General features: G+C 39.1%; 1 protein-coding gene across 3 annotated transcripts in view; it reads left to right on the top strand.

Moving 5' to 3' along the window:
• Window positions 1-26,978, top strand: part of mettl15 (methyltransferase 15, mitochondrial 12S rRNA N4-cytidine) — a 67,962-nt gene that overhangs the window by 24,508 nt on the left and 16,476 nt on the right. For all 3 annotated transcript variants that reach the window (XM_026166461.2, XM_080302789.1, XM_026166467.2), the window contains one exon: window positions 14,838-14,974. In XM_026166461.2, the coding sequence (XP_026022246.1) occupies window positions 14,838-14,974 (137 nt within the window). The remainder of the gene's footprint in view (window positions 1-14,837; window positions 14,975-26,978) is intronic.

Here is a 26,978-nt window from a genome sequence, read left to right on the forward strand (position 1 = left end):
ATTTAATTGCTTTCAGATTACTTCTTCAAAACATAAGCAGCATATAACCCAACAGAGAGACTAATCGCTGCACCGGGTTGCCCACGTACAGTAAATATTGAGTTATTGTCTCATAGTTTGAGAGAAGATACAAGTGTCTGCTATCCCCATTTCTCCAGAGAGCTACCCAGCACAACTGTAGTGTAAGAGCCAGTCTCGGGACTCCTTGAAGTGAGCGGATGCTTGACATGGGCTTTATGAGCTTTATGTAGAGGAGGACAGGGACTGGGGGTTTTCCTCTTTGCAGTCAAGTTTTTATTGAACATTTTAACAAATGTACATACAGAACAAAGGCAGACTCTGCATGAATTATGTGAAAGTAATAGTGAGGGGGAAAGAAGACCAAATAAAGTGGGAAGATTAAGAGATTGTGACAGGTTTTGGGAATGTTATGGTGTTTGACGAGGTGGGTAGAGTACTACAAGAACCTCCATAAATCGGCAGCTGTACACGAAGCTTTAAAACTACTCTAGTTAAAACCATTAATCCCAAAAGATGAGATCCAAAAAAGAAGCAACGTGATGTCAAAGTGACTGTGACCCTAAATAGTCGCGCTTAATCCCAGCTCTGCGCTCATGGCCTGCTGCAGTGCAGTTTTGGGTGATAACACCATCGGGTAATTAGGATTCTGCACACTGTTTCCAAATACATCCTCAGCCTCTCGGAGCCCTGCCTTCTATAAATGTACTAAATTATGCTTTCTTGACAGCAATTTTTGGCACCTGTTTAGTTTACCTGAACTAGGGGACGTTCCTGGTGGTCCCAGGATCAGCACCTTGGACAGCGATCATGACAAAGTTATGAAGACAATGTAAAATAAAATTTAAAAAAAATTATATCCACATGGTTAGGAAGCACAAAGATCAATTAATACTCCTGAACCTTTACCACAACTGATCAGAATATTATTTTATTATCATCATGGAACTCAAGACACATAAAATCATATGAACCCTGGTCCCATTATTGGAATCGTAACGGGAAAAAAATTAAAAGTCATATGAATTAAAAAATAAATGTTATTAAGTTAATGTTATTCAGTAATATGACAATAAATTTCTCAAATACTTAAGTGACACAGACCTGTCGTTGACCATCTGACAACCACCAGTTGCCAGGGAAAAGTGTGCATTCTCTGACCAGTTGTGAGTGGTTGTTGATGGTAGCTTGATGTCACAGTGAACATCTAGAGACCAGTCAGTGACCCCTCCTGGTAACTACCAGGCACTAGAGGAAGGTTTGTATTCCATGAACTGCTGGCGAGTGGTTGCTAGAGGTGGTCACTAGAATGAACTTGGTGACAAAGAGATAAATGCACCAAAAACCTTGTAATGGCTTTGTTCGCTATCAGGTTTCCACAGTCATTAGAGTCATTATAGAAGACATGAACTTGTCTGCAAACACTTGCCAACTGCTTGCCAAGTGGTACTGAAACTTGAGTGTGATACAAACCAGAAGGTGTGCCTTACCACTGCTACCAACACTTTTCAGAAAGTGCAAATTTTACTTTGAAGGTGAATGCTTTCCATTTCTGCCTTTCCAAAGGCAGAAATATTTGTGTTGTTAGTTTCTGTTGCACTTTTTCAAGTTTCACTACAGCTTGGAGAGTAAATGCCAAGTATTTGCCGAAAGTCAGCGTCTTCCTTGCCAATAACTGGTGACCACAGAAACATCGCAAGGTTTTCAGTGAAGGTATCCTCTTTGTGACCTGTTTCCCCTGGTGACATCAAGTAACTTATGTCAACCACTCACCAACTGGCTGGGAAGCACACATTTGCTGGGGGTTTAGGGCTTTGTGACTGAGACATACGTTATGTAGTGGTTTCTTCCAAAAAAAAAAACATGGTTTTGTTTGTGTCTTATAAAATCTAACAAATTATTATTTTGTTTTGTTTTTGATTTTTTTTTTTGTTATACATTTGCAGGATGTTTGCAGGATGTTTGCAGGATGTTTCCAGGAGTTGCCCCTTTCTGTTTTTTTCCAAGAAGGTTCTGACAGTTTGTCAATTCTAATTTGATTTGTGACAATTTTATCTCCTTTTCAATTTTGTCCTGCAAACTTATTTTTTGACTGGCAAATTAGCCACATAATCATTTGGTGTGTTTAGCTTTGACTTTAATGATGATTGATCTGTTACAGTAAATGTAGAGATGGTTTATTTGGTGAAGGAAAGCTGCAGGGACACCCATAATTTTTGAGTACACTGCTGCCATGAACTAATTAAATTGTTAATTAAATGAAATATTCACTTTATTTAATTTTTATTACATATAGACTTTCAATTTTTTGAAGTCTTATATTGGATGGGAATTTTCTGTTCCTGGCAGTTGTGCTGTAGTTGATGGAAAATTTGAGATTATTGTGTGTTTTTTTTGTCTAAAGAACTGCTGCTTCTGTTGGTTTGTAAACTTTCAAATTTGAGAGTATTATTGGTTTAGAGATTTTTTGCGAGGGCACTTTTCTAGAAGTACAGATCAGTGTTATTCTTCTTGACTTTATCAGCCCACCAGCTTCACTCTCCTCCTCGGAATGATTATCCCATTTTAAGTAAGCATACATTACTATTAGGAGGCAACTGGTCTATTGTTTACATCAGCTTCGTCTTTGTATTTGACTGCATTTTATTGTATATTACAGTGTGCAGTGTGTTGCTCTATGTGTCCAACTCAAAGATGTGAGTGTAAAAACTGCAAGAATAATGTTAAACTTAATAAATATAATGTATTCTGTGTTTATCAAAATATTTTATATTGATAAATATAGTGCATTTGGAAAGTATTCACAGTGCTTCAGTTGTTCCACATTTTGTCATGTTGCAAAGTTAATTAAATTCACGGCCTTTGCCATAAGAATTGTGCTCAGGTGCATGACAGGATTGTATCGAGGTACGGATATGGAGAAGAGTAGAGACATACTTTTGTAGATGGGAGTTTGGAAAGTTTGGATCCACCGGTTATCGTCCTAGATGTGGTTGCCTGGCCAATCTGAGCCATTGTGATAGAAGGGTCTTAGTCAGGGAGTCTGACAGAGCTCCGGTGTTGGTCATTGCAGAGAGGAGAACCTTCCAAAAGAACAACAATACTGTACTACTCCAGCAATCAGGCCTGTATGGTAGAGTGGCCAGATAGATGCCAGTGCTCAGTAAAAGGCAAGGCAAGCTATTCGAAGTACTTTAGAAGCAAAAGGAGACAAACGCATTAAAATGAGAAAAAAGCACATGACGGCTTGGTTACCAAAACTCTCTGGTCTGATGAAACACAGAACTCTTTGGCCTGAATGTCAAGTGTCATGTCTTGAGGAAACCAGGCACCACTCATCACCTGTCCAATATCATTCCTACAGTGTAGCATGGTGGTGACAGCATCGTGCTGTGGGTTTTTTGGCAACAGAAACTGGGAGTCAGGATTGAAGAAAAGATGCAGCAACATAAAGAGACATCCTCCACGATAACCTCCTCCAGAGTTCTCTGGACCTCTGACTGAGGCAAAGGTTCATCTTCCAACAGCACACAGGCAAGATAACAAAGGGACCACTCTATGAATATCCTTGAGTGGCTCAGCCGGATCCCAGACTTGAACCCGATTGAACATCTCTAGAGATCTGAAAATGGCTTGACACTCCCCATCCAATGTGATGGAGCTTTAGAGGTTCTGCAAAAAAGAATGGGAGAAACTGCCCAAAAATAGGTGTGCCAAGCTTGTAGCATCATACTTAAAAAATACTTGAGGCTGTAATTGCAGCCAAACACAGTACTGAGCAAAGACTGTATGTATGTACAAACACTTATGTACAGGTTATATTTTTAATTTTTAAATTTTTAATAAATTTGCAAGAATCTCAAGCAAACCTTATTAACTTTGCCACTGTGTGGTATTGGGTGTATAATCTTGAGGTGAAAAATGAATTGAATCCATTTTAGAATAAGAATGTAACATGACAAAGTGTGGAATAAGTGAAGCGCTGTGAATACTTTCCAGAGTCAATGTATCATGGATTTCATTTTTCTCTACAGATTCCGTAAATAAGCTGCTGTGTGTTCATGGCTTTATGAACATTAATGGCAGTTTTCCAGCCTTACAGCAAGGTGACATAAGGAAGAACATAAAGCCACTTAACCATCCAGGGACAGATTGTGCCTAAAATTTGCTATATATGGTGAGGGGAGACACTATGACAAACAGACTAGCCAGCTTCCTGAAATTGTTTAGATAGTTTTCCAGTATGTCCTCTGCCTTGTGCAGCACTAACAACTACACACATTTGTAGACCAATAGCCATGCCCTGTAGCAGCTATTCCAAAAAAGGGATGTCTATAAAAAAAAAAAATTAAAAAAAAATTGGCTTAAAAAACAACCCAAGAATGTTGTTTTATTAATGTCTTAGTTGGCAACTTTCCCAAGAAAGAAAGAATTTGACAAAAGTCCAACATTTATCATGTGAAGCTATTTTTTCAGACTTTATTTATGTTAAAACTCTGATAGTGGGTTTTGACTCAGTTATCTTCACTTTGAGTATACATGGCTGACACTGAATGCTACAGCACATGCACTGTGTCTGTGCAGTGCAGGGTAATGCTAATCTCTGATACTGTGTGACTCTTCATCTCTTCTTTTTCCCAGTAACATTTGTCCCAGGGGAATATCTTTGAGTTGATGTTGCAACTTCTGCACAAATCTTTTCAGCGGTATTTTGTTATTGATTGGATCCAGATTGGTGCTGAGGAAACAAAAGTAGAATGGTGACAGTTATGAAAATGTAATAAACATTCTTGTTATTAGTGCTTTTTTTCCCCCATTTATGGGTTTGTTTTATAATTTGAGTCAATAATAATAATATTGATTGAGTATATTCAGATAATATGCTCACCAACCACTTCAATAAGTACACTGTACTAGTACTGGGTTGCGCCCTCTTTTTCTTGTAGAACTGCCTTAATTCTTTGTGCATAGATTGAACAGGGAAACTTTGCTCAGAGACTTTACTTCACATTGACATGACAGCATCACACAGTTGCTACAGATTTGATGCAAATCTCCTGCTCAACCACATCCCACAGGTGCTCTGTTGGACTTAGATCTAATGTCTGTGGAGGCCATTTGAGTACAGGAAACCAGCTTGAGATGATTTGAGCTTTGCGCTATCCTGCTAGAAGCAGCAATCAGACACTATGGTCCTAATGGAATGGACATAGTCAGCAGCAATACTCAGTTGGACCGTGATGTATTTTTTATGTTCAGTCGGTATTAACAGGACCAAAGTGTGCCATGAAAATATGTCCCACACCATTACACCACCAGCCTGAATCACTGATACAAAGGTGGATATATTAATGACCTTCCTTGTCATGTTGTTTACACTAAATTCTACCATCTTAATCTGGCTGCAGAAATTGACTCATCAGACCAGGTAATGTTTTTTCCAATCTTCTATTGTCCAGTTTTGATGAGCCAGGACAAATCAGTAGCATCGATTTTCTGTTGTTAGCTTGCAGGACCTGATGTGGTCTTCTGCTGTTGTAGCCATGGGTTTGATGTTTGTGTACTCAGAGATGTTCTTCTGCATACCTAGTTTGTAATAAGTAGTTCTTTACCGTTGCCTTTCTATCAGCTCAAAGCAGGCTGACCATTCTCCTAGATAGAGGTGTATCTAATCAAATAGCAAATCAGTGTATTTAAAAACACACCATGTAGTCATTTTGGAATTTAGAATAGTCATAATGGTCACAATAAGATATGTCTCTTAAATGTCTCTTAAATGTAAATGAGAAGTACTTTAGTACTTCTACATGCGCTTCACCTTGTTAGTCATTTTCTATTATTTGTATACTATCTAGACATTTACAAATGATGACATTTAGATAAGTAGAATTCATTGTTTCAGGACTATCAGCAAGATTTAATGGAGATAATCTGTTTATTCATTTTGACGTTTAACTTTGGGCAGAAGTGGACCACAGGAAGACCGAGGGTTTGGCCAATAGATTAGACCAGACCAGGTTTGAACAGCTGTGCATAAAGGTCATCCATTAAGGATCCAATTTCTCTCACATTTTTAGATGCTAGATGTAAGCAAGGGAATGGAGCAAACAGAACTGTAATAGTTTATATTTTAGCTTTTAATCCTTTAAAAGTAAGAGCAAAACCGAAACCTCATGCCACTGGAATAGCGTCATGAGTTAATTTCCTTGCCTGAGTTTTGACAAAGTTTGTCCCCTGCTGTGCCACTTTTTTTTTCTCCTTTCTTTACAAAATTCCCATCATTAATTTGTGTTTCTGAAAAGGATACTTAACCTTGCATAGGCACTTCTGAAAAAGTCTGGCCTTCTTGATGTCTTCTAAGTGCCTCTAACATGATTTGCTCATTCTCAGGCTATAAATGACCTACAAACTTGAGACGGGTGTTATTGTTGGCAGATGAACTACTGCTGTTTTTGCGTGCATAGACGTGTCTTGTCTTAACTAGCTCAAATACCTCCTCGAGCACATTTATTTAAACTTGTGCCAAAAGAGGGCAAGCGGTGCTGAATAGATGAGGAATGAAAGTATTTGTTGTAACTTTGCAGCATTCCTTTAACAAAAGAGAGATTAGTTCAACATACGCAGAGGCAGGAGACTTCTGGCAAAGAGTTTTGTCAACAGTTTTGTGCTTCCCTATCACTTGTTCATTCTCACTCGCTCACTCATTCACCCACACTTTAAAAAAATATATATATATATATTTTTTTACTCACTCTCAGTCCACTTGTCATATGTTAAGTCCACTTTAAGTTTAGGTAGGTGAGTCATGTATGTGTGTCAGACATGAGTGATCACCATCAAGATAATATCATGTCTGCTTTCACTGGCCATCTGTGTTGGACACATTTGCCTCCTACCTGGTGAAGTTAAAGTCAAAACGTGTGTGGAAGCAGTAATGAAACAGACAGTTTGAGGCTGTGCTGCGGAGGTTCGGGCGTGAGATACAGTTGGAACATAGCAGTGAGATTTTATGTCCAGTCAAGTTCACATTGGCCAGATGTGTAGCTATCGGACTATTCTCTACAGCCACCAAATCCCGCATTATTACCACTGATTATATCAGGGTTTCCACACGAATCATTCTGTGCTCTCATCCTGCAAACCTGCTAAAACTGGGCACACTTGTGTCTCGCCATGAACTTTGTGTGACAGAGAAAGAAATGCAAACCGGTTACCTCCACTCTTGCCATGGCAACGGACGCGACAAGAAAAGCGATCCTGTACCTGTGTATCTGTCTCCCAAATGGTCTGTGTGTTAGTGTAACAAGATCTGAAAAAACTCCCCTCAATGACATTTTAGATCCCCCACTGTAACTGACCTGGGCTGGGGAGTCACAAGTAGGATTTAGGTGAGTACTCAGGCTTCTCTCAGGTTCCTGTTTGTCTTTTCCTAATGAATTCAGCCATAAGAAAGCTCCAGATGAGGCCCATTTTTTCCACATGGCCAGGATATCATATACTGGTGCACGAGCTGTTTTTTGTTTGCTTGATGCAAAAGCTTTATTTTTTAGATATGTATGTAAAATATCTCTCTTTGATTTGACATATGAACTGATGAAGCATTTGTCATTTTACTTTGAGAAAAAAAGTGCTCATTAAAAATGCTGTGGGATGACTGCTGAGGTGTCCTGCATTATAGCACCTTGCTGCTTCACTGTTGGACTGCACCACTCGGCCACTCCTAACTCTCCTGTTCCCTCTGCTGGGAAAGGCAGATATTGCACACTCCAGACGAAGTACAAAACGCAGACTTGGAGTAAGTAATTTTGTTTTAAAGATCATTCTTTGCATTGCATTACCGAGAATCACCTGCGTCTTGCTCTGGTTTGATTCCAGTCTGCCGCATTCTCTGCAAAAGGCATGGCCTAGGTGAAAGCCTTGCTGAAAACCCCTCGGTATAAAATATTGTGAATGAGTCATTCCCAAGTTTGGTGTTAATCATCATTTCAAACGCCAAACCTATTATCACCAAATCTTTTCAAGAAGTTCTTGTGTCCATCTGGTGGCAGAAGTAGCAGGTTTGCTTTTCTTTTTCTTTTTTAAAGGGAGGGAGGAGGTTTTTTTTCCCTTCTTTCTTTTTTGCAGCAGCATTCAGGTCGTTTGAAAAAGCTTGTTATCCTCCAGCATAGGAACCAGATTTTTAGTTTACCTTGTAAATGACCTTGTAAACATAAGGCTTCCTTTTTTTCCCCTTTGGACATGCACTCAATTTTTAGGTTACTTTATTTGGTTTGTGCATGCGTGTGTTTGTGCGTGTGTGTGAAGGAGGCGAAACTTTCGCTGAACCTTGTACAGATGGAGTGTCTGTGCTTGGTGCAGTAGTTATTCAAACAAGAATTAATACTCAGCATTTGCATTTCCAGCTAACTGCCTCTAAGAATATTGAGCATCAGCTGTCTGTCTGTCATTTGAACTGGTGAAATAGATCAGCGTTACCTTTGTTCTTTCGGCCACAGCTCCCTCAAGATGTGACAAAAGATTGTTGTGACAAGTGCCTCACCCTCCAGCAGAGGACCAGTTTGTCTCCCGTTTGCTTGTGTCGACTGTTTGATAAAAGCCAGCCTACTTTTGCTGTTTGTGTTTCTGTTTTCGTTTTCCTTTTTTGTATTGAATAGCACAACAGGCAAGTTCATTATGCGTGTGACTCATCCCACTAGCCCACACCCCCTCCCCATCTGCTGCTGTGCGCTGGAAAGGAGAGGGAACCGCCATTGATCACTTCTTCCCTCACACATGCACGCACACACCCCACCTTCAACGTCACTATCGATCGACATGTTTAATGTTTTTGTGGGAAATAGCTGGCATTTCCTTTTTGTGTCCTTTTACATCTGTTCCCGACCATTTGCTGACATTATAATAAATCACGGAGCAGACATGTAGAAGATGAAAAGTAAAAGATAATCTAGCAAATTATTCAGACAGTGTCAGACCATTCAGACTGATTGAACATGCTGTGATTTCTTTTTTTCCTTTTTTTGTAGCAGGCTCAGTCAAGAATATATAAGGAAAAATGTCTGGATAGGAAAACTTTTCTTTTTTTTTTGCATGTCTTATTCAGTTGTTACAGCTGGTAACAGCAAAGACCCCGCAGAATGGTCGATAAGCGTTACATATATCCTGCGTAAAACATTTCCTGACTGCCCCGCTCTCAATACTTGATTAATAAAATAAAAAAAACACTGACATCCACATATGAGATTATTTTGAAGTCGATGATTAATATTTTTAACAAACGTTCAAACACATTTTCCCTTCGTTTGTCTTCTCTTACAGTGCTTTAAAAAAAAGTAAAATAGAATAAGAGTTGGTTTATGGAGCAAACAGAAACTTGTGTGCTAAAAAACTGAGAAACATCACAATGAAATCAAGGCAATAGTTTTTTTCACTTTCTCATCTTTCTGACTTGGTCTTTCTTTACATCAAGAACTGAAAGACACTGTTCGTCGATGAAACAGTTTGCAGGTAGTGTATGCTGACTTCACAGCAGTTCTGCCCTGCCAAAAGGTCCAATCTGGTCCCCAGGCTGGCTCTGAAAAGTGTGAAAATTGCAGAAAGGAGGGTATACGTTGTTAAGAATGGATGACATTATGAGATTGGTTGTCTGAACTGTTAATTTAATCCGAGTCAGAGGTCTGAATCATCCTCACTTTTACAGTCTTCCTACTGACAAAGAAGTTTTTCATACCACACCAAAGAAAGGTGGTTAAACCACTGTGTCCTGCTGATGCATTATAGCACATATTGTTGAAACTGCACCTAATTTTGTTAAAACAGCTCATACTGTAAAGGAGTGGTGGAGATCGAATCGGCCTGCGTGCAGCCCGTGAACTGAGTTTGACTCTTCTGGTTTACAGGGATTCCTGCAGCCTTATTACTATAGTGCTTCCCTGCTGCACTTGAAACAAAGAGCACACTAACAGCGATTGAGCTGACTGTTAAGGCCATGACTTCACAACTAAATTGATGATGAGACACGATCCATTAGGGCCTGTCTGATGGTGTCTTGTACATGCATGCTGAGCACTAGTGTGCGTGTGCGTGTGTATGACACAATTATTGTCTATCAGCAGAACACTGCAATATCAAGGGAAAAGAAAGCAAAGAGGTTTATAAGTAAAAAAAAAGGCTGAGGTAAAGATCTCTTTAGGACAGACAAAACAGTGAGTAACCCTTTTAACTGGAAACTGGGGGCTGAATGTGTCTATAGCTTCTGAAATGATGATGCATGTCAAGTTTGCTTCACCACTGATAAACAGTACATATATGGTTTTTATTTAATCAGGTAATCTCTTGAATTGGATTGATAAGAAGGTTGGTAGAGATGAGAAAGATTCCTATGGGAGCGACTTGGGAGTGTTCTCTTCATCAAGGCGGTTATATGATGAAAGAGTCTGTTGTGTGAGGATTAAGGTCATGTGCATTAACATAATAACAGCACTTCCATTAATTTTGGTTCAGTTACCTTGAATTACGGGATTTGGTGAAGTGTTTATATTTGTTTTCAGGCATTTCTGTCACTGCAGGTATCAAAAAGCTTCTCAAAAAAGTTCTTACAGTATAATTTAGGCTCTAAGGCTAACATGAATACATTTGCATTAGCACATCGTCACATCCAGTTTATTAGAGCTTTGTTGCTGAAAACAACTGCCTCCTGCTGTTTAAAATGACTCTGATTTCCTGCAGGGGGAGTGAACTAAAGTTCAGGGAAGTTTTGAGCCGTCAAAGCAAAACAGTGGACTAAAGATGCTGTGGACTAAAAGCCCTCTGTAAAACCGATTGAAACTACAAAGTCAGGTGATAATTCTGTGTGAATTTGGGACTAAAAGCAAAAGAATAGCTATTGGTTTCAGTGAAACAGACACCTTATATGACTTAAGTAACATTTATATTTATTTATTAACATATATATTATATTTATATATTTATATAAAATGTATGCATTATGCAGTCCAGATCTTCATCTGGAATTTCTGGATTAGCATCCATCCATCCATCCATTTCTGGGTCAGCTGCCATGGTGTGAGAGGCGGGGTACACCCTGGACTGGTCACCAGTCTGGCACAGGACAGACAACCATCCACGCTCACATTCACATCAAGAGCCCAAAGTGAACACACGCAGACGGAGTGAGAGCATGCAGACTTCACTAGAGGTGTGAATCACCATACATCCCACGATACGATATTATCACAATACTTAACGCACGATACGATATTATTGCAATATTTTAAAATATTTTGCGATATTCAGATTCTGTACATAAAGGTAAACTTTATCAATATTCATTTTATCTAATATCAAAGTCTCACACTCAGTCTTTCTCTCATTTCAGTCAGTTTTATTGTTGACAAACTGAACGTTTGTATTACAGTTTAGTCCCAACTTAACTGAATGCAACCATCTGGTACAATTATAGCTATTCTGAACTATGCAATTTATGAAAACTATGCAGCCCATTCAGCAACTGAAGAACTTGAAAGTAAATTAAAACAAAATATAATTTTACATTAAATAAAAAAGTTTTAAACTTAATTAAAATAAAACATGTCTTAAATTAAAATAAGTAAACTGTCATGTTTATTGCTGCCAAAAAAACGTTAAACACATTTGGACAGTGAAGGAATGTCAGGATTCTTGTTCAGAAAAAGGATCAACATGCTCTGAGCACAAAAACCTCTTTTGTAACAAAATATCGATTTCTGCTGTCCCTGTATTGATACATTATTAGCAAACAAAATATCACGATACTACATAGTATCGATTTTTTTCTCCCACCCCTAGACTTCACACAGAAAGGTCCCAGCCTTGATTCAAACCCAGGAGTTTCTTAATGTGAGGTGACAGTGCTAACCGCCACGTTCATAATGATTAAACTTCTAATAAAAGCTCCACTAAGTTTACCAGAAATTGTCAATCAATCCCAGTTTACACAGCGTTATTGCCACAGGCTAAAGACTGTGCTAAAGAAAAATTTTGCCTGCTGAATGGCTAGGTTGCGCTCCCAGGCTTGTTGGTGCACTGAGTGTGGGTTCCCTGTCACAGCCAAGAAAGTTGCAGAATAAGGTTTGGGGGGAAATATTGTATTGTTTATTTGTAATGTATACATGACGAACTGTTCAATAAGCTACATTTTTCAGACATAGTTTGGAGAGATATTTGCCGACATTAAGGTTGAGATATGGTAAAATATTGGGCAGCCTGTCTCGGTTTTTGGCCAGCTTTTGCCCTTTAGTTTGAGACATTTTGAAATTACATTTATTTCATTATGATCAGGAGGTACTTTGGTACTTATAGGCCTTTATAATTGTGGCTTTAAAATAAGGGTTGGGCGACTGGACGAATATATCGACTATCTACGATAGGCTGAGCCTTTCACCGATTGTTTTTAGAAGAGCGATTTATTTATTTGCCCATGAGTATGTTTGCTAATAATGTTGGTTGAAGCTAAGAGAAGCAGTCAATGGAAAAAATAATAGGGCTCTTTAATGGCACCCTCTTCCATCTGCAAACAAATGCACCCTCCTCAGAGTGCGCCCAAATGCAGCGATTCATTTACTCAAATTCATAACAGAAAGAAAGAAAGGCAGTAGCCTATGTTAAAAAACAACAACATTTTATTTAAATAAAAAAACAACAACACAATGGTGGGGAGGGAAACAAACAGCAACTGCCTTCTTAAATAAATAAATAAATGAAGAATCCGAAAAGTAGCTATATTAATACTGAAACAAACAAGAAAAGAAGGTAAAATATTCCCTCCAAACAAAATGTATAAATTCTAAATGCGCAAATCCACGCATGATTACATTGCTCCACCCATGTGCGCCTGCACATGCCTTTATCGTCATTTATTGGACTGACGATTGTCGGTTGGAAAACTTTTACATATCGCCAAACCTTACTTTGAAACAAGTCCAGGTACAGGACACCTTGGATAAATGTTAGTTTTATATGTATATACTGAGCATGTTTACCTTGAACTTACGGCTTATGTAAATTTTAGCTTTAATGTTGTTAATCCATGAAATAAAAATACTTTTTATTAATTACAACACCCCTCAGTGTGTTGTAATGATCGTGAAATCACTTCCTTTTTAACGTCTTTATTGCTAAATTTGATTGCCCCGAACTGAATGTGAAAAATTCAAATGAATTCTTTTGAAGGCTTGGTCTGAGCTATAATGCATTCATACAGTGCTGTTAAAAGGTATTTTCCCCCTTCCTGTTTTCTTGTTTTTTGTTAAGTCTTTTAAAATGATAATTTCATTTATTAAGGTGAAACGATTATCCAAACTAGTCCTATGTGAAACGTAATTGACCCCTGTAGTTATGAATTAACTGTGACTAATCACATTTTTGTAAAATGGAGTTCAATCTCTCTTGCCACATCCATGCCTGCTTACTGCCAGATCTGTTGGATCAAGAAATCACTTAAATAGAACCTGTCTGACAAAGTGAAGGGTAAAAGATGTTAAAAAAGGACCAAAGTCACTGACATCTATCAGTCTGGAAAGAGTTACAAAGTCATTCCTAAGGGTTCGGAACTCCAGCTCTTATACACAAATGGAGAAAACTTGACTGGTGAACTTTCCCAGGAGCCAACCAAATTACTCCAAGAGTGCATCAATGACTCAGGAGGTCATAAAAGAGCCCAGAACAACAAAAACTGGAGGCCTCAGTTAAGGTAGTGTTCATAATACTGCAATAAGAAAGAGACTGGGTAAAAATGGCATTCATGAGACCATTTCAAGTAGAAATCCACTTCTGACCAAATGTTAATCGCCAAAACTTTTGGGAAAATACTCTTGGGAACAATGAGGCAAAACTTGAACAGTCAAACATGGTAGTGTGGTCTGGGACTGCTTTACTGCTTCAGGACCTGGACGATTTATTGTAATTAATGGAACCATGAATTTTGCTTTCTACCAGAAAATCCTGAATGTCCAGCTATCAGTTTGTTTCCTGAACTCAAGCACACTTGGGTTATGCAACTGAACAATGAAGGGAAACATACCACCAAGTCATCTCTCAATGGAAAAAATAACACAAAATAAAGTCTTTTGGAGTGGCCTAGTCAAAGTCCAGACTTATATCAAGTTGTGATGTTTTGACATGATTTAAACAGCCCATTCCTAATCGAAAACCCTCCCCCTACCCAGAATTCAAACAATTCTGCAAGGATAATGGGGCCAAACTCAATGACTCATTGCACATTATGAACAACTCCTTGATTGCAGTTCTTGCCTCTGAGGTTAGCACAACCCATTATTAGGTTTTGGGGACAATTACTTTTTTCACACAGAGCCAGGTGGGTTGGGTTAACCTTTTTCCCCATTAATTAATAAAATCATCATGTAAAAAACTGCATTTTGTATTTACCATGGTAATCTTTGTGTAGTATTAAAATGTGTTTGATGATATAAAACCTGGACCTCATTTTTAAAAATCAGGTAAGTGCTTCAAAAGTTATGTGGATAAACACACTCTTTCACCTATTGTTGTTGGTACCATAGTTCTTGAGGTATAGACTTTAAACTTGATAAAGAGGCTGGGGAGTTCCCCCAATCAGAACTTTTTACCATACAGATCTAGATGGTGTCACAGACTAAAATGGAAGGTGACAATGTGTGAAAATGTGGGTGCCTATGCATGACACATGTCAGTGCACCACCGTGAGTTAAACACTTAAATGATGAACTAACATTGTGATGATAAAAGATGATTCACGTATATGGAGTCATGTTGTGAGAACTGTTCTTGTGCTTTCTCACATGTAGGTGGTGCTGGACATGACATTTGGAGGTGGTGGTCATACCAAAGCAATTCTGAGCACAGTTCCCGAAGTCACGGTCCTGGCCTTAGATCGAGATCCCACAGCAATTTCTCTGGCCCAGCAGTTAGCCAAGGAACACTTGTAAGTGATTTATTGAGAAAGATCAACTAGACCAAAGTTGAAGCTTCAAGCTACACACTGTTGAGACAAATGTTTATACCTTATCATGGCTAATGTTTGGCCATCAGTTTTTGTTGTTATAGCTGACAGCTTGACAGTTTTAAGCAGTGTGTGTGGTTTGTGGTCATTTCTTAAAGGATACTGTGGGTTTGATATACGGTGTTGCAGCTCTCCCTGTACTTTCTCACTTCTTCCCTGAGCCCGATCAAATACTGCTTGCCAAGATACAGCCCCTGAGTTCCACTGTCCAATCAGAGCCATTCGTCCTTCTTAACTTAAAGCTTTTCTCCCCCCACGCAAAGCTGGTGGGCCCAGCATGTAATTTGTCAGAGTAAGGGCCCACGCCTGCTGTGTGAGGGAGATGCTACCTCCCACAGAGGATCTATAAGTTACTGGTGGGGGGTGTGGGGGTTAAAAATGGAGAGAGAGAGAGAGAGAGAGAGAGAGAGGCAAAAAAAACAAGAGAGAGAGAGAGAAAATGAAAATATAAGAGAGAGCAGGGAGACACAAGGACACAATGCCAGGGTGAGAGGGAGTGTGTGTGTGTGCATGAGCAAAGCGCGGGTGGATGAAAATAAGATGTTCCTAAGACCATGGCGTGGGAAGGAATCCTTTTACGTAGATTCTGGGGAAACCTCTCTCAAGGGAATCTGCCAGAGAAATGTGCCTGTGAGCGGGGAATGACAATTAAGAGAGAGAGAGAGTGAATGAGAACACTGTATTCTGTCAGCAGCAATATACCCCTGCTGTAAACTCTTCCACGCCTACTCGTGATGCAAGTTGAGAGAGGCTAGAGAAATCTAGCAATTAACCAATATTATTGGATGCCTGAGTAAAAGACCCTGGCAGCCCACGCAGTGCATCCACACAACAGGGTTAGAGGATTTTCTCTCTCCTCTGCACTCCTGTTTCTTGAGGAAAGTCTAACCTCAGTGCAAACTGTTGAGTTTCGGTGTCAGTCTGAACCCAGTTTTACAGCACAAAGAGAACAATTTCAAGTCCAAACATTTCAAAATCGTCAGCTTATGAAGGTAAATCTCTTTTCCCTGAATAATATTCACCCGTGTACTTAATGGGATTTGTCTCCTGCATGTTGAGCCTTGCTATTCTCTGCATCATTCTTCTTGTTGCTATGACTTCCCTCCGCTCGAAGCTCTGCAGTAGTTGTGCCCACAGTACATGTTATAAATCTGAAAAGGCACAGCACGTCATTGAAAAGTCAAACATTGGATTTACATGTACATATATGGTGAAACTGACTGATATGAAGTGAGATCTGAACTGTTTGCATACTCTGTGCTCTTTGTTGATTTACACCGAATGCCATGTTTCCTGTCACATCATGGGTAGTAGGCTCTGAATGCTTTGACACAGGAAGCCCATTTTCTTAGAGTTTGCCTGCACATATTGGCTCTCTGTCTTTATTTGGCTTATTTAAAATGTTTTCATAAGAACAGTTTCCCTCCTCTAAGGCTGTAGCGCTTTTCTGCTTTTGTTATTCAGTCGATCCTTCTTTTATTTTTTCCTTTCCACTCTTATTCCACTCTTTCTTACTCTTGTTGTTTGTTTGAAGACCACTGCATGAAATGAAATTATATTTAAAGGTTTTACATTGGAGATTTGTCAGATCTGCAATTAAAGGTGAGCCTATAATAACATGTTGATGAATTATTTGGCACTTTCCTTTAGGGTTTTTACAATACTAGAATTTCAAACGGTAGAGATACCCTGGAAAATACTTACAATTTTCAATGCAATGGGGGAAAAATTAAAATCAATCATTTAAGAGGCGTCCATTTTTAACAATAGTTACAACAGTACTGGTTGGTGCAGATGTTTTCAGCTACAGCTAAGGCTGGGTGATATGACTTTAAGTTAAAAAAAATGACAATTCATGAAACATTTTCCCTCAATTAGGATTAATGAATATGAACAAACAAACCCACACACAGACAGGATATTTTTGTTTGTTAGTGTTGTAACAGATTGGCAGTATTACTTTTGGTCGTTAAAACTACAAAAAGTGTCCAAAAAACAGACACAGCATTTTGTATTTGGCAGAGGCCGCTTCAGTTGTGCTGTCAGCTCGGTGTTTGAGTTTGAATATTAACTGTCATTTTGGGAATAAAGTAGAAATTTCGAGATTAACACCCAGCTGCCAGCCACAGGTACACAACAATAGAACCCAGTTCATTCCTCAATGCAGGTGAGGCGTAATTGCTGATGCCGCTCTGTTTTGTCAGCTTCCCCGCAGCGGCGCCACAGACCACTCCCCACAACAGCATCACGTAGGTGTAATTTTTAACCAATATAAAACATGCTGACTTTTGTTTGGTTTATTTTATTACTGAAAAAAATAGCAACACCTTGGAGACCTACATTGATTTCATCTAGGCATTTTGCCATTTTTGTTGCTTTTTTTCATGGGTGAAGTCAACCAGAGCTTACTGGGAGAATAGTCCTGCATTACAACAGTGCAAGGACCAGTGCTATGCATTTAATGCATACAACTCACCAAAACACTTCACAATTCATAAAATGCACAAACTTGAATTTACGTCCTTCTAAGCTACCCAAGCTGTCGGTTTGGTCAAGTGTTTGTAAAATGTAAATGATGTAAATGTTCTCAGGCTACTTATAATAAGAAATGTTAGTTAGATTATAATATACAAGGAGTGACTGCCACAAAGACCTACTTTTACCTCCATCAGCAAACCATGCCAAAGAAGATGTTTGGTATCACTGCTAATAATAATAATGATAATAATAATAATGGCTGTTAATTGGCTCCAAAAAAATCTTTTTTAATTTCTCTCTTCATTCTTGCATGTCATCTCTTGTTTTGCTCTTCCCAGCTAAGTGTAATAGTGTTTGCATTGCTCAGTATAGCCCACACGTCGGCAGTTCTCTTTGAAACCGAGCGATAACCTCAATCAATCAATCAGTCGTACATCATAGACAACATGGAGGGAAGTGCTGATTTCCATGTTTAGAAACTCATGTCGTGTTCGCATTTCCTAACTATGGAGAAATGAGCTTGTCAGCCAGGAAGTAAAGATGATGAAATTAAAGTGGGGAAACAGGGGGGCAGGACAAACTTCACGATTCAATATTTTCCCGTGGCTTTAACAGTACATAAATAAGTCAGAGAGAAGTCTTTTATATCCATCTCTGGGTCATCTGGGGTAATTTAGTTAAAAATAAAAGAGTCATTTCTAAAGGCTAGCCTCTCTGTGTTTGTATCCCTCTTCGGTTTTTTCCTCCACTGGACTGTAGATATTTCCATCACCGGTCCCCTGCTGAAAGCAATCAATCACCATCTTGTCTTAGGCTTCAGTGACGCAGGTAAAGGAACTGAGCAGGTCAACACAAGGGAATATTTCAGGCTTGATTTGTGAAGAAGCAGCATGATGCTGAATGAGCATGCGCTCAGACTGAGGCTACTGTGAAGGCTGCTGATGTCCTCACCAATGGTAGCCTTAAATATTTAGTGAAGGAATGATTTCTGAAAAAAAAGATTCAGTACTGACCTCAGAAAAGGCAGAAAGAAAAATATCATTGCCACCTATTTTGACAGTTTGATGGATACAGTATAAAGCGTTTTGAGAAAGTATTTTATGAAAGAACTTAAATATAATATTAGAAAAGTATACCTATTTTTTTTCAATTAATTAAAGGAAATGACTCACTCATAAGGTGCTCTTAATATCACCCCTAACATTTTAGAGCTTATAAAAGTAGTAAGTGGATAACTAAAAGTAATTCAAATTCAGCTTCACCATAGCGTGACTTTTTTTGTTTTCTTCACTGAAATGTGCATATTTGTCAAACACAACATGAAAAGATCTTAAAGGGGATTTAATCTAGACCCATTTGTGTTCAGGCAGAACACAAGGAAGACGTGGAGATGGTGTGAATGGATACAAGGTGAAATGAAAAGGCGCGATCAGATGCAAATTCACTCAGGGCAGTGCGACCTGGCAGGATAAAATATAGAAGATGAGGTTTCAGCTTCAACAAAAACCCCATATGGTTCATATTGCGGTCATTAGAATGAGAGAGATAAGAAAAAAGCTGAGATACTGGAGGGGAATAGTGCACAAGCCGAACTTCGTTCATCTCTAATGCCCCCCCCCCCCCCCCAAAAAAAAACAAAACAAAACAAAAAAACAAACGCCCCCCCCCACACACACACACACACACACACAAAGTGACAATTCATATTTTGTTTGTACTCTTTGTACTCTAATTAAAGTTGACTTGTTATATTATTACTGTATGACTGGAGGTGAAATGCAATCACCAGCCACTATTTTTTGGACAACATTTAGGTTTTGGTTACCAGTTTGAGTTGATTTGAGCTTTGGGAAGTGACGCATTGTCCTGGTTAATGCAGGATGATTCTAAAGAGATGGACATGGTCAGCAACAATACTCAGGTAGGCGTTGAAACAATGCTTAGTTGGTTCAAAATGTGCCAAGAAAATATCCTCCACACCATTACATAACCAGCACCAGCCTCGGCCATTGTCACAAGCGAGGATGGAGCCATGCTTTTATGTTGTTTATGCAATAATTTTCCAATCTTCTCTTGTCAAATTTTGCTGAGTCTTAGTGACTCTTAGCTAAGAACAGAAAGCTTAGACTGACTGGAGTGAACCTTAGTACGGTCTTCTGCTGCTGTAGCCCATCCGCCTCAAAGTTCACAGTCTTGCACATTCAGAGATGCTTTTCTGGATACCTTGTAACAAGTGGTTATTTGAGTTACTGCTGCCTTCCTTTTTTCAGACTATTTTGTGTGAACTCTAGAGATGTTTGTGTGGTAGAATGTGCAAAAAACATTCCAGTAGATCAGCAGTTTCTAAAATACTCAGACCAGCCATCTGGCATGAACTATCTGTTTATCTGTTATCTGTTGTCAAGCTCTGTTTTGCAACCATGCCATTTTCAGAGTCACTTCAGTCACCTTTCTTCTTCATTCTGATTCTCAGCAACTTTAGCAAATCAACTTGACCATGGCTACATGCCTAAATGCTTCACATTGCTGACATGTGATTGACTGACTAGCAGTGTTGGGACTAACGCGTTATTAAGTAACGCGTTACAGTAACTACGTTATTATTGTGGTAACGAGCACGGTAACTAGTTATTATGCCAAAATCAGGAACGCATTAGTGGGATTTAGATAGGGGTTGTTACTCGTTTCTTCGTGTGGTGGCTATCGCGGCGCTTCCACAGATTCAGTAACATTAGCAAGTGGTGGAGGCCAGCAGGTGGATGAGGGAAAGGGGAGGCAGGAGGAGGAGAGACCCGAGGCGGCCGCTGGTCTGAGTGTCAGGTGAACTGAACTTCAGGTAAGAAGTTATGACCTGCAGTCTATCTGGGTCAGATATATGCCAAGTTTCGGTGGAGTTTATTTTCGTTATGCTGACTTTTTCCGTACTGCGTACTAGCTAGCATGACAGAGTTTCTATACAGCTGGATGGGTGCTATAATGTTGATGTTGAACTTTATTTTGTTCATAAGGTTAGTTAGTAGAGTTGCCAACCGTCCCGTAAAAAACAGAATCTCGTATTCAGAGAAAATATTACGCGTTTTGTATTGAGGTGAAAAGGAACGCAGTTTGTCCCGTACTTCAGCTAGAATGGAAAAAGACACAAAGTTGGAGCTGCACAGCTGCTTCTTCTTCTCTCGTTCTTTCCCCCTCCCTCTCCTGTTGAAACTGATCAATGATCAGCTTTTCTCTCTTGTTTGTTTATCGCCCACTTTGCGCCAGAAAGAGGAAGCCAGCGGATGTTGCGCTAAACAACAGCAGTGCATTTAAGCTTTATCAGCTGTTGTTAGAATTTATTTAATATAAATTTTTAGTATCAGCTGATGTTTGCTGGAGCCACAGCCGTAAAAGTTTCTGGTCATGATGTCGGTTTGGTTATCTGGTAAGAGGGAAACATGAAGATGAAACCAGGAGATGTCCTTACTGAATCATGAGAGCTGAACAGGTGATGGAGAATCAGGTTTATCTTTTAGGTCACATGAATGAGTTGAAGGGAAGTTATGAACTGTTTCTGAGAGACAAATAACACCAGGATCCTTTTTCTACGTAGCTGACAGCTGGTAACTGTGCAGGGGCGGATCTAGCAAAGTTTTGCCAGGGGGGCCAGGTAGGGCATCAGAGGGGGGCACAAGGAAATACTTTTCTTTCTTATTCTCATTTAAAATATCTAGCTTTTAAAAAATAATTATCTGAATCTTACAACAAACGATTGATAGATTGATACATATATACCATCAAAACAGTGTACATCACTGCCACAACAACGTTTGTTTTCATTCAAAGGCTTTATGACTTTTCCTATAATGGTGGGCCGGTCTCTAGTCAAAATGCCTGGGCCGATTTTTTTGTCCCAGTCCAGCCCTGTATGCAGCTCATCTGCAGTCTGGTGTTACCTACATCTTCCTATTCGGAAGGCAGAATTTCCGAGTTCTGAGTACAATTGAAAGCACCACGACTGCAGTTTTTGTGTTGGATGTAAAAAGCGCACCTGACGCTGTGACGTAGGCTAGAATCATGGCGGCGGTCAACAACGGTCCAGGTGTGGGATTTCTCTCGTGGAAATGTGCACATTATTATTTTTTTTCTACTGGTAGGTGGCACAGTGCACTTGTGGCAAGTAAGCAAGCTAGAAGACTGGCACTCTTGCTGGGTATCCAGCTACGGAAGCAACACATTAACAAGAGAATTCTGAGAAAAACCAAAGTTACTTTCCCTAGTAACTAGTTACTTTGAAAAGAAAGAATTGTATAAATTTACATTGTTTTAAAAAGTGGTACATGCTTAAAACGATAACTCAATATGAAGAATGTGAATGAAATTGGAGTTTATTGAAAAAGGATCCATTATAATTTTTTGTTTTATTTATTTTAATTTTATTTTTCTCCTTGTTACTATGTGGAGTGGTATATTCTGATTGTAAATTTGTTGTTTGGTTTGGGTTAGGACCAGAGATAAATGTTAATGTTAGTTTGTTCCCTGATTTTTGGTGCCCACTTGTAATATAAATTGGATTGTAGATAGGGGGCAGGGTTTAATAAGAATATTTTCTTCTTCCTGCTCCTTTTCACACATGGTTGTAGTGCTTTTTGATAGAAAGTGTGGTTGGTTTGTTTGAATTGTTGTACCAAGTGTGAAATAAATAAATAAATGAAAAATAAATGAAAATAAATGAAAGTAACGAGTAACTTGAAGCAACTGAGTTACTTTTGATAGAAGTAACTAGTAATGTAACTAGTAATGTAACTAAGTTACTAATTTAAAGTAACTTACCCAACACTGCTGACTAGATATTTACATAAACGATGAGTTGGAACAGGTGGGGCTTATAAGGTGGCCGGTGAGTGGATGTATCTTCACAAGGCGTTTAGCAGTGAACAAAGAAACCCCATCCACTTACTTTTCAAACCTTTCGCTTACAATCAGCAGCCACTCATAAGAATGTAAAAGGGATGGTTCCCTTATTAAAAGGAGAGGCGCTTAAACTGCTTGTTTCAAGCAAAGAATTACCAGAAGATATGAACTACAACCATGTATAAGATAAATAAAGAATTTTAGAACTGTCAATAATGCAAAACTACTATAGAACTGAAAATGATGCATAATGGGTTCAGCTTGATCCACTGAGATGCCAGAATAACAAAAAACAAAGGCATGTCAATATTGTACGATGCTACAGCTATAAATAGTTCAGATCTCTTAAGCAATTATGAGCCCACTTGAACCTCAGCACATACACCACTGAAACTTGTCCTCTTTAATAATATAAGACCTTACATAAGGCATTTATATCTCCAACTCTGTCTAAGCCACATAAAGAAGTTAATAATTTAGAAATCTTATGTAACTGTTTTGCATATTTTTAAATCCTTCATTGGCTTATAAAAACACGTTAAAGAACAACAGCACAGTGATGGTCAATTTTGGTGCAGAAACTAAAAATTGGCATTGAAAACAAACCTTGAACTTAAAAGGAAACACTGGCATTGAATACTTCTTTTGAAAAAAGAAAAAGATCCACTCCTAGTGGGCCTAGAGTATACTGATTATAAAACACAGAGTTTTAAAAAAATGACACCTTAAAATCCAGCCATCCATCCATGTCATGCTGCTTATCCTGGACCTGGTTGCAGGGGCAGCGGTCTAAAAAAGTTAGGGGCTGGACTAAAAAGAGAACAACGTTTGTAGAATTTGCATTCGGGGGAGAGAATGTCACTCTTTTTGACCTATTGTCAATTTGCAACCTTTTGTGCTTTCTGCCCTAATTTAAGGAGCAAGACTAAATAGGTCAAGTTTTCTTTGTAGTTTTTTTTTTTTTATCTCACACAGAAAATTGAAATGGGTTAAAGAAAGCATAGTTTTCCAGTTAGAGTTTGCTGTCTTGACACACATACAATGGAATAGGATATAGCCAGTGTTGGGAAGGTTACTTTTAAAATGTATTCCACTACAGATTACAGAATACATGCCCCAAAATGTATTTTGTAATGTATTCCGTTACGTTACTCAATGAGAGTAACGTATTCTGAATACTTTGGATTACTTAACATATTATCATGCATTTTACAACAACGTGAATGTACTATTGCTGTGTGATTTATTACTATTACTGAAGGTCCGCGGCTCCGAACTGTAGTAAAGGGACCTCTGACTAATATGGGTTCCGTGTCGGGCTCGTAGCCGAAAAATAGCTTTACTTTGTTGTCTGGGTCAAGTTTGCTAACGAGAGACAGAGAGAGGCGTTGAAAGGCTGCTCCAACGGAACTTATTGTTTCGGAGGAAAACACGAACACAGTGTACAGTCGAGTCTTAATAGCTTACTTACAACTGGGCTCGTCAGGCACTCTTCTTGGCTGCAGTGGTTATTATTATATTTACATGCTTCCAGCTCCCGTTTTTGCTCGATGACAGCTCGTGCTTTCCCTTTTTCTCCCTTTTCGCGCTCACAGACACATAACGAGTATGGCAGTCCATTCTCCCTGCAGCACGGACTACACTGCCCATGATGCTACATTCTGCATTCTGCCTATTAGCTTAGCACAACAACAACAAAAAGGCGCTCTCTCACCCAGGAAACACGCAGAGAGAGAGCGTCACCCTGTAACCATGGCAACCGCAACGCTGCCGCCTGGAACAACAGAACATAGCTGTCAAACAAAACCCAAACAGTCCTGACCCGCGACAATATGAAACAGGGAAGTACCGCAGTGTATTCTATTTATTTCAACAAAGTAACTGTATTCTAAATACCACCTTTTTAAATGGTAACTGTAACGGAATACAGTTACTCATATTTTGTATTTTAAATACGTAATGGCGGTACATGTATTCCGTTACTCCCCAACACTGGATATAGCCATAGCTCATTTTTGTTAACTAACCAAATTATGTTTGATAACCAAGTCGTTTAACCTAATAAAAGACAGAAAACAATTAAAAACTGAGTTTACTCTTGTGGGAAGAGTTAATTACTGGCCAAATAAATACTTCATGTTTATTTTATTTTCTATGAAACCATTAATCACATTTTTCATTAATCAAATCATGCAGAACGTTGTTGCACATCACTGTGCAGGTTAGCATTGCTGTCATCCTTTTACTTTACGCTTTGCTTCTTCACAACTTTGCTTTACAGATAGAGAGAGGCAGGGAATACATACTTAGGTTAAACCTTAGGTTTAAATGCATCTTAGGTAATAGTTGCAACATTTCTAATCTAGTTCATGCCTTTTCCCCCCCAGGGATTAGAGGAAGCACTGCTGCTGCACAAGATGATGCAAGTTATTTCACAGTATAACTGAATTTAATGCAGTTACATAAGCTGCAAAGTGAAATTAATAAAGTGAAAATTTTCCAAACAGGCATGCAGTCATTAAGCAGTCCAGTATTTATTTCTTCTTCTTCTTCTTCTTCTTCTTCTTCTTCTTCTTCTTCTTCTTCTTCTTCTTCTTCTTCTTCTTTTTTTTTTTTTTTTTTTTTTTCAAAAAATGCAAGGCAAAAATAAGACAATCTTTCAGAGAATTCTACCTGAAATCATGGTAGCTGTTACAAAGGTAAATGGGTCACTTAAGATGAAGTGCCACTCACCTGGAAAGGATGCAGAAGCTGCAGGAGGTAGAGACATATAACTGCACTTACATCAGACAGTTTTCAGCAGCTCTCAATACTTTGTGCAAAACATTATAACATAATAAAACCCAGAGAAAGCTAAAGAGCCAATCAATAGCCAGCCCGGGAAACATATGAGTCAACTTTGTTGTTGCACTGATGGAATTACACAGTTAAAGTTCACTATAATTTCAACTGTGTGATAAGATAAGATAAGATAACCTTTATTAGTCCCACACGTGGGAAATTTGTTTTGTCACAGCAGGAAGTGGACAGTGCAAAAGTCATGAAGCAAAAATTAGAATACAATAAGAATAAATACAGTACACAACTGTACAGAATAGAATAAAATAAAATACTATATACAGTAGAATAGAATAGAATAAAATATACAATAAGATAAAAATAGAATACAAATGCTATATACAACTGAGTAAAAATACAACGATGCCAGAAAAGATTATTGCACTTAGTGTTATTGCACATGTGTGGATGTGTGTGTTTGATCAGTTAAAGTCTTTATTGTGGAGTCTGACAGCAGTGGGGAGGAAAGACCTGCGAAATCTCTCCGTCCCACACCGTGGGTGCCGCAGTCTCCCACTGAAGGAGTTGCTCAGTGCTGTCACAGTCTGCTGCATGGGGTGGGAGATGTTGTCCAACAGTGATGACAGCTTAGCCGCCATTCTCCTGTCACTTACCACCTCCACTGGGTCCAGAGGGCATCCTAGAACAGAGCTGGCCCTTCGGATCAGCCTGTTCAGTCTCTTCTTGTCCCCGGCAGAGATGCTGCCGCCCCAGCAGACCACACCATAAAAGATAGCAGAAGCCACCACAGAGTCATAGAAGGTCTTCAGGAGTGGGCCCTCCACTCCAAACGACCTGAGTCTCCGCAGCAGGTACAGCCTGCTCTGCCCTTTCCTGTAGAGGGCGTCTGAGTTATGAGTCCAGTCCAGTCTGTTGTTCAGATGAACACCAAGGTACCTGTAGCTGTCCACAGCCTCAATGTCCATACCTTGGATGTTCAGTGGTTGCAGTGGAGAATGCTTGTGCCTGCGGAAGTCTACCACCACAGATGACAGGCACATCTACTGTTATAGTAAAGATGTAGGCAAGTATACTGTTTTTATTGGCTTACTGTAACCATAATGTGAATTAGCATGACATTTGTTCAAATGCTCTGGTGGGATAGGCCAGAAATCTTGATTGTGTAGTCACCCAAGAGTGAGTTGTAAATTCTGTATTGCCATGGCTTGAGTAGCATGTGATGCGGAGGTAAAACCTAGAGGGAAAAAATGTTTTTAGGGTTATGCTATGTTATGTTAACTTTTGGGTTTTAAGTCAAAAAACCTAACTTTTTCTTTTTCTGTCAGCATTAATCTCGTTAATACGATGTTAACGCCATAACCGCATTAACGCGGCAAATGCCCGTTAGCGAGTTAACGTGGATTGGCCCGTGCAAATCCTGCACGGCACTAACGCATTAACGAGCTAACTGTGCAAACGCGTTGACGCTGTTAAGCTCTCAAATGGCCTCATATTTTGAGTCTAGAATGTAGTTTGGTGTATAGAAGGTTTCATGGTCTACTCAGTGACTGCATGGTGGTTGGTGCTGATATGCCATGATTGGTTTTCAGCAAATGTGCCACTGTACATTATGTCTACATATGTCTCATCTGTGAGGATATTGTTCCAGATGCCTTGTGGTTTGTTCAGGTCAAAGTTTTGTAAAAACTAGCAGCCCTAGCAAACTAGCCATACTTATTCAGTGTTGTTCAAATTCTACTGACATGAACTTTAACATGCTAAC

This window comes from Astatotilapia calliptera, chromosome 1, assembly GCF_964374335.1.
Source record: "Astatotilapia calliptera chromosome 1, fAstCal68.1, whole genome shotgun sequence".
NCBI classification, from domain to species: Eukaryota; Metazoa; Chordata; class Actinopteri; order Cichliformes; family Cichlidae; genus Astatotilapia; species Astatotilapia calliptera.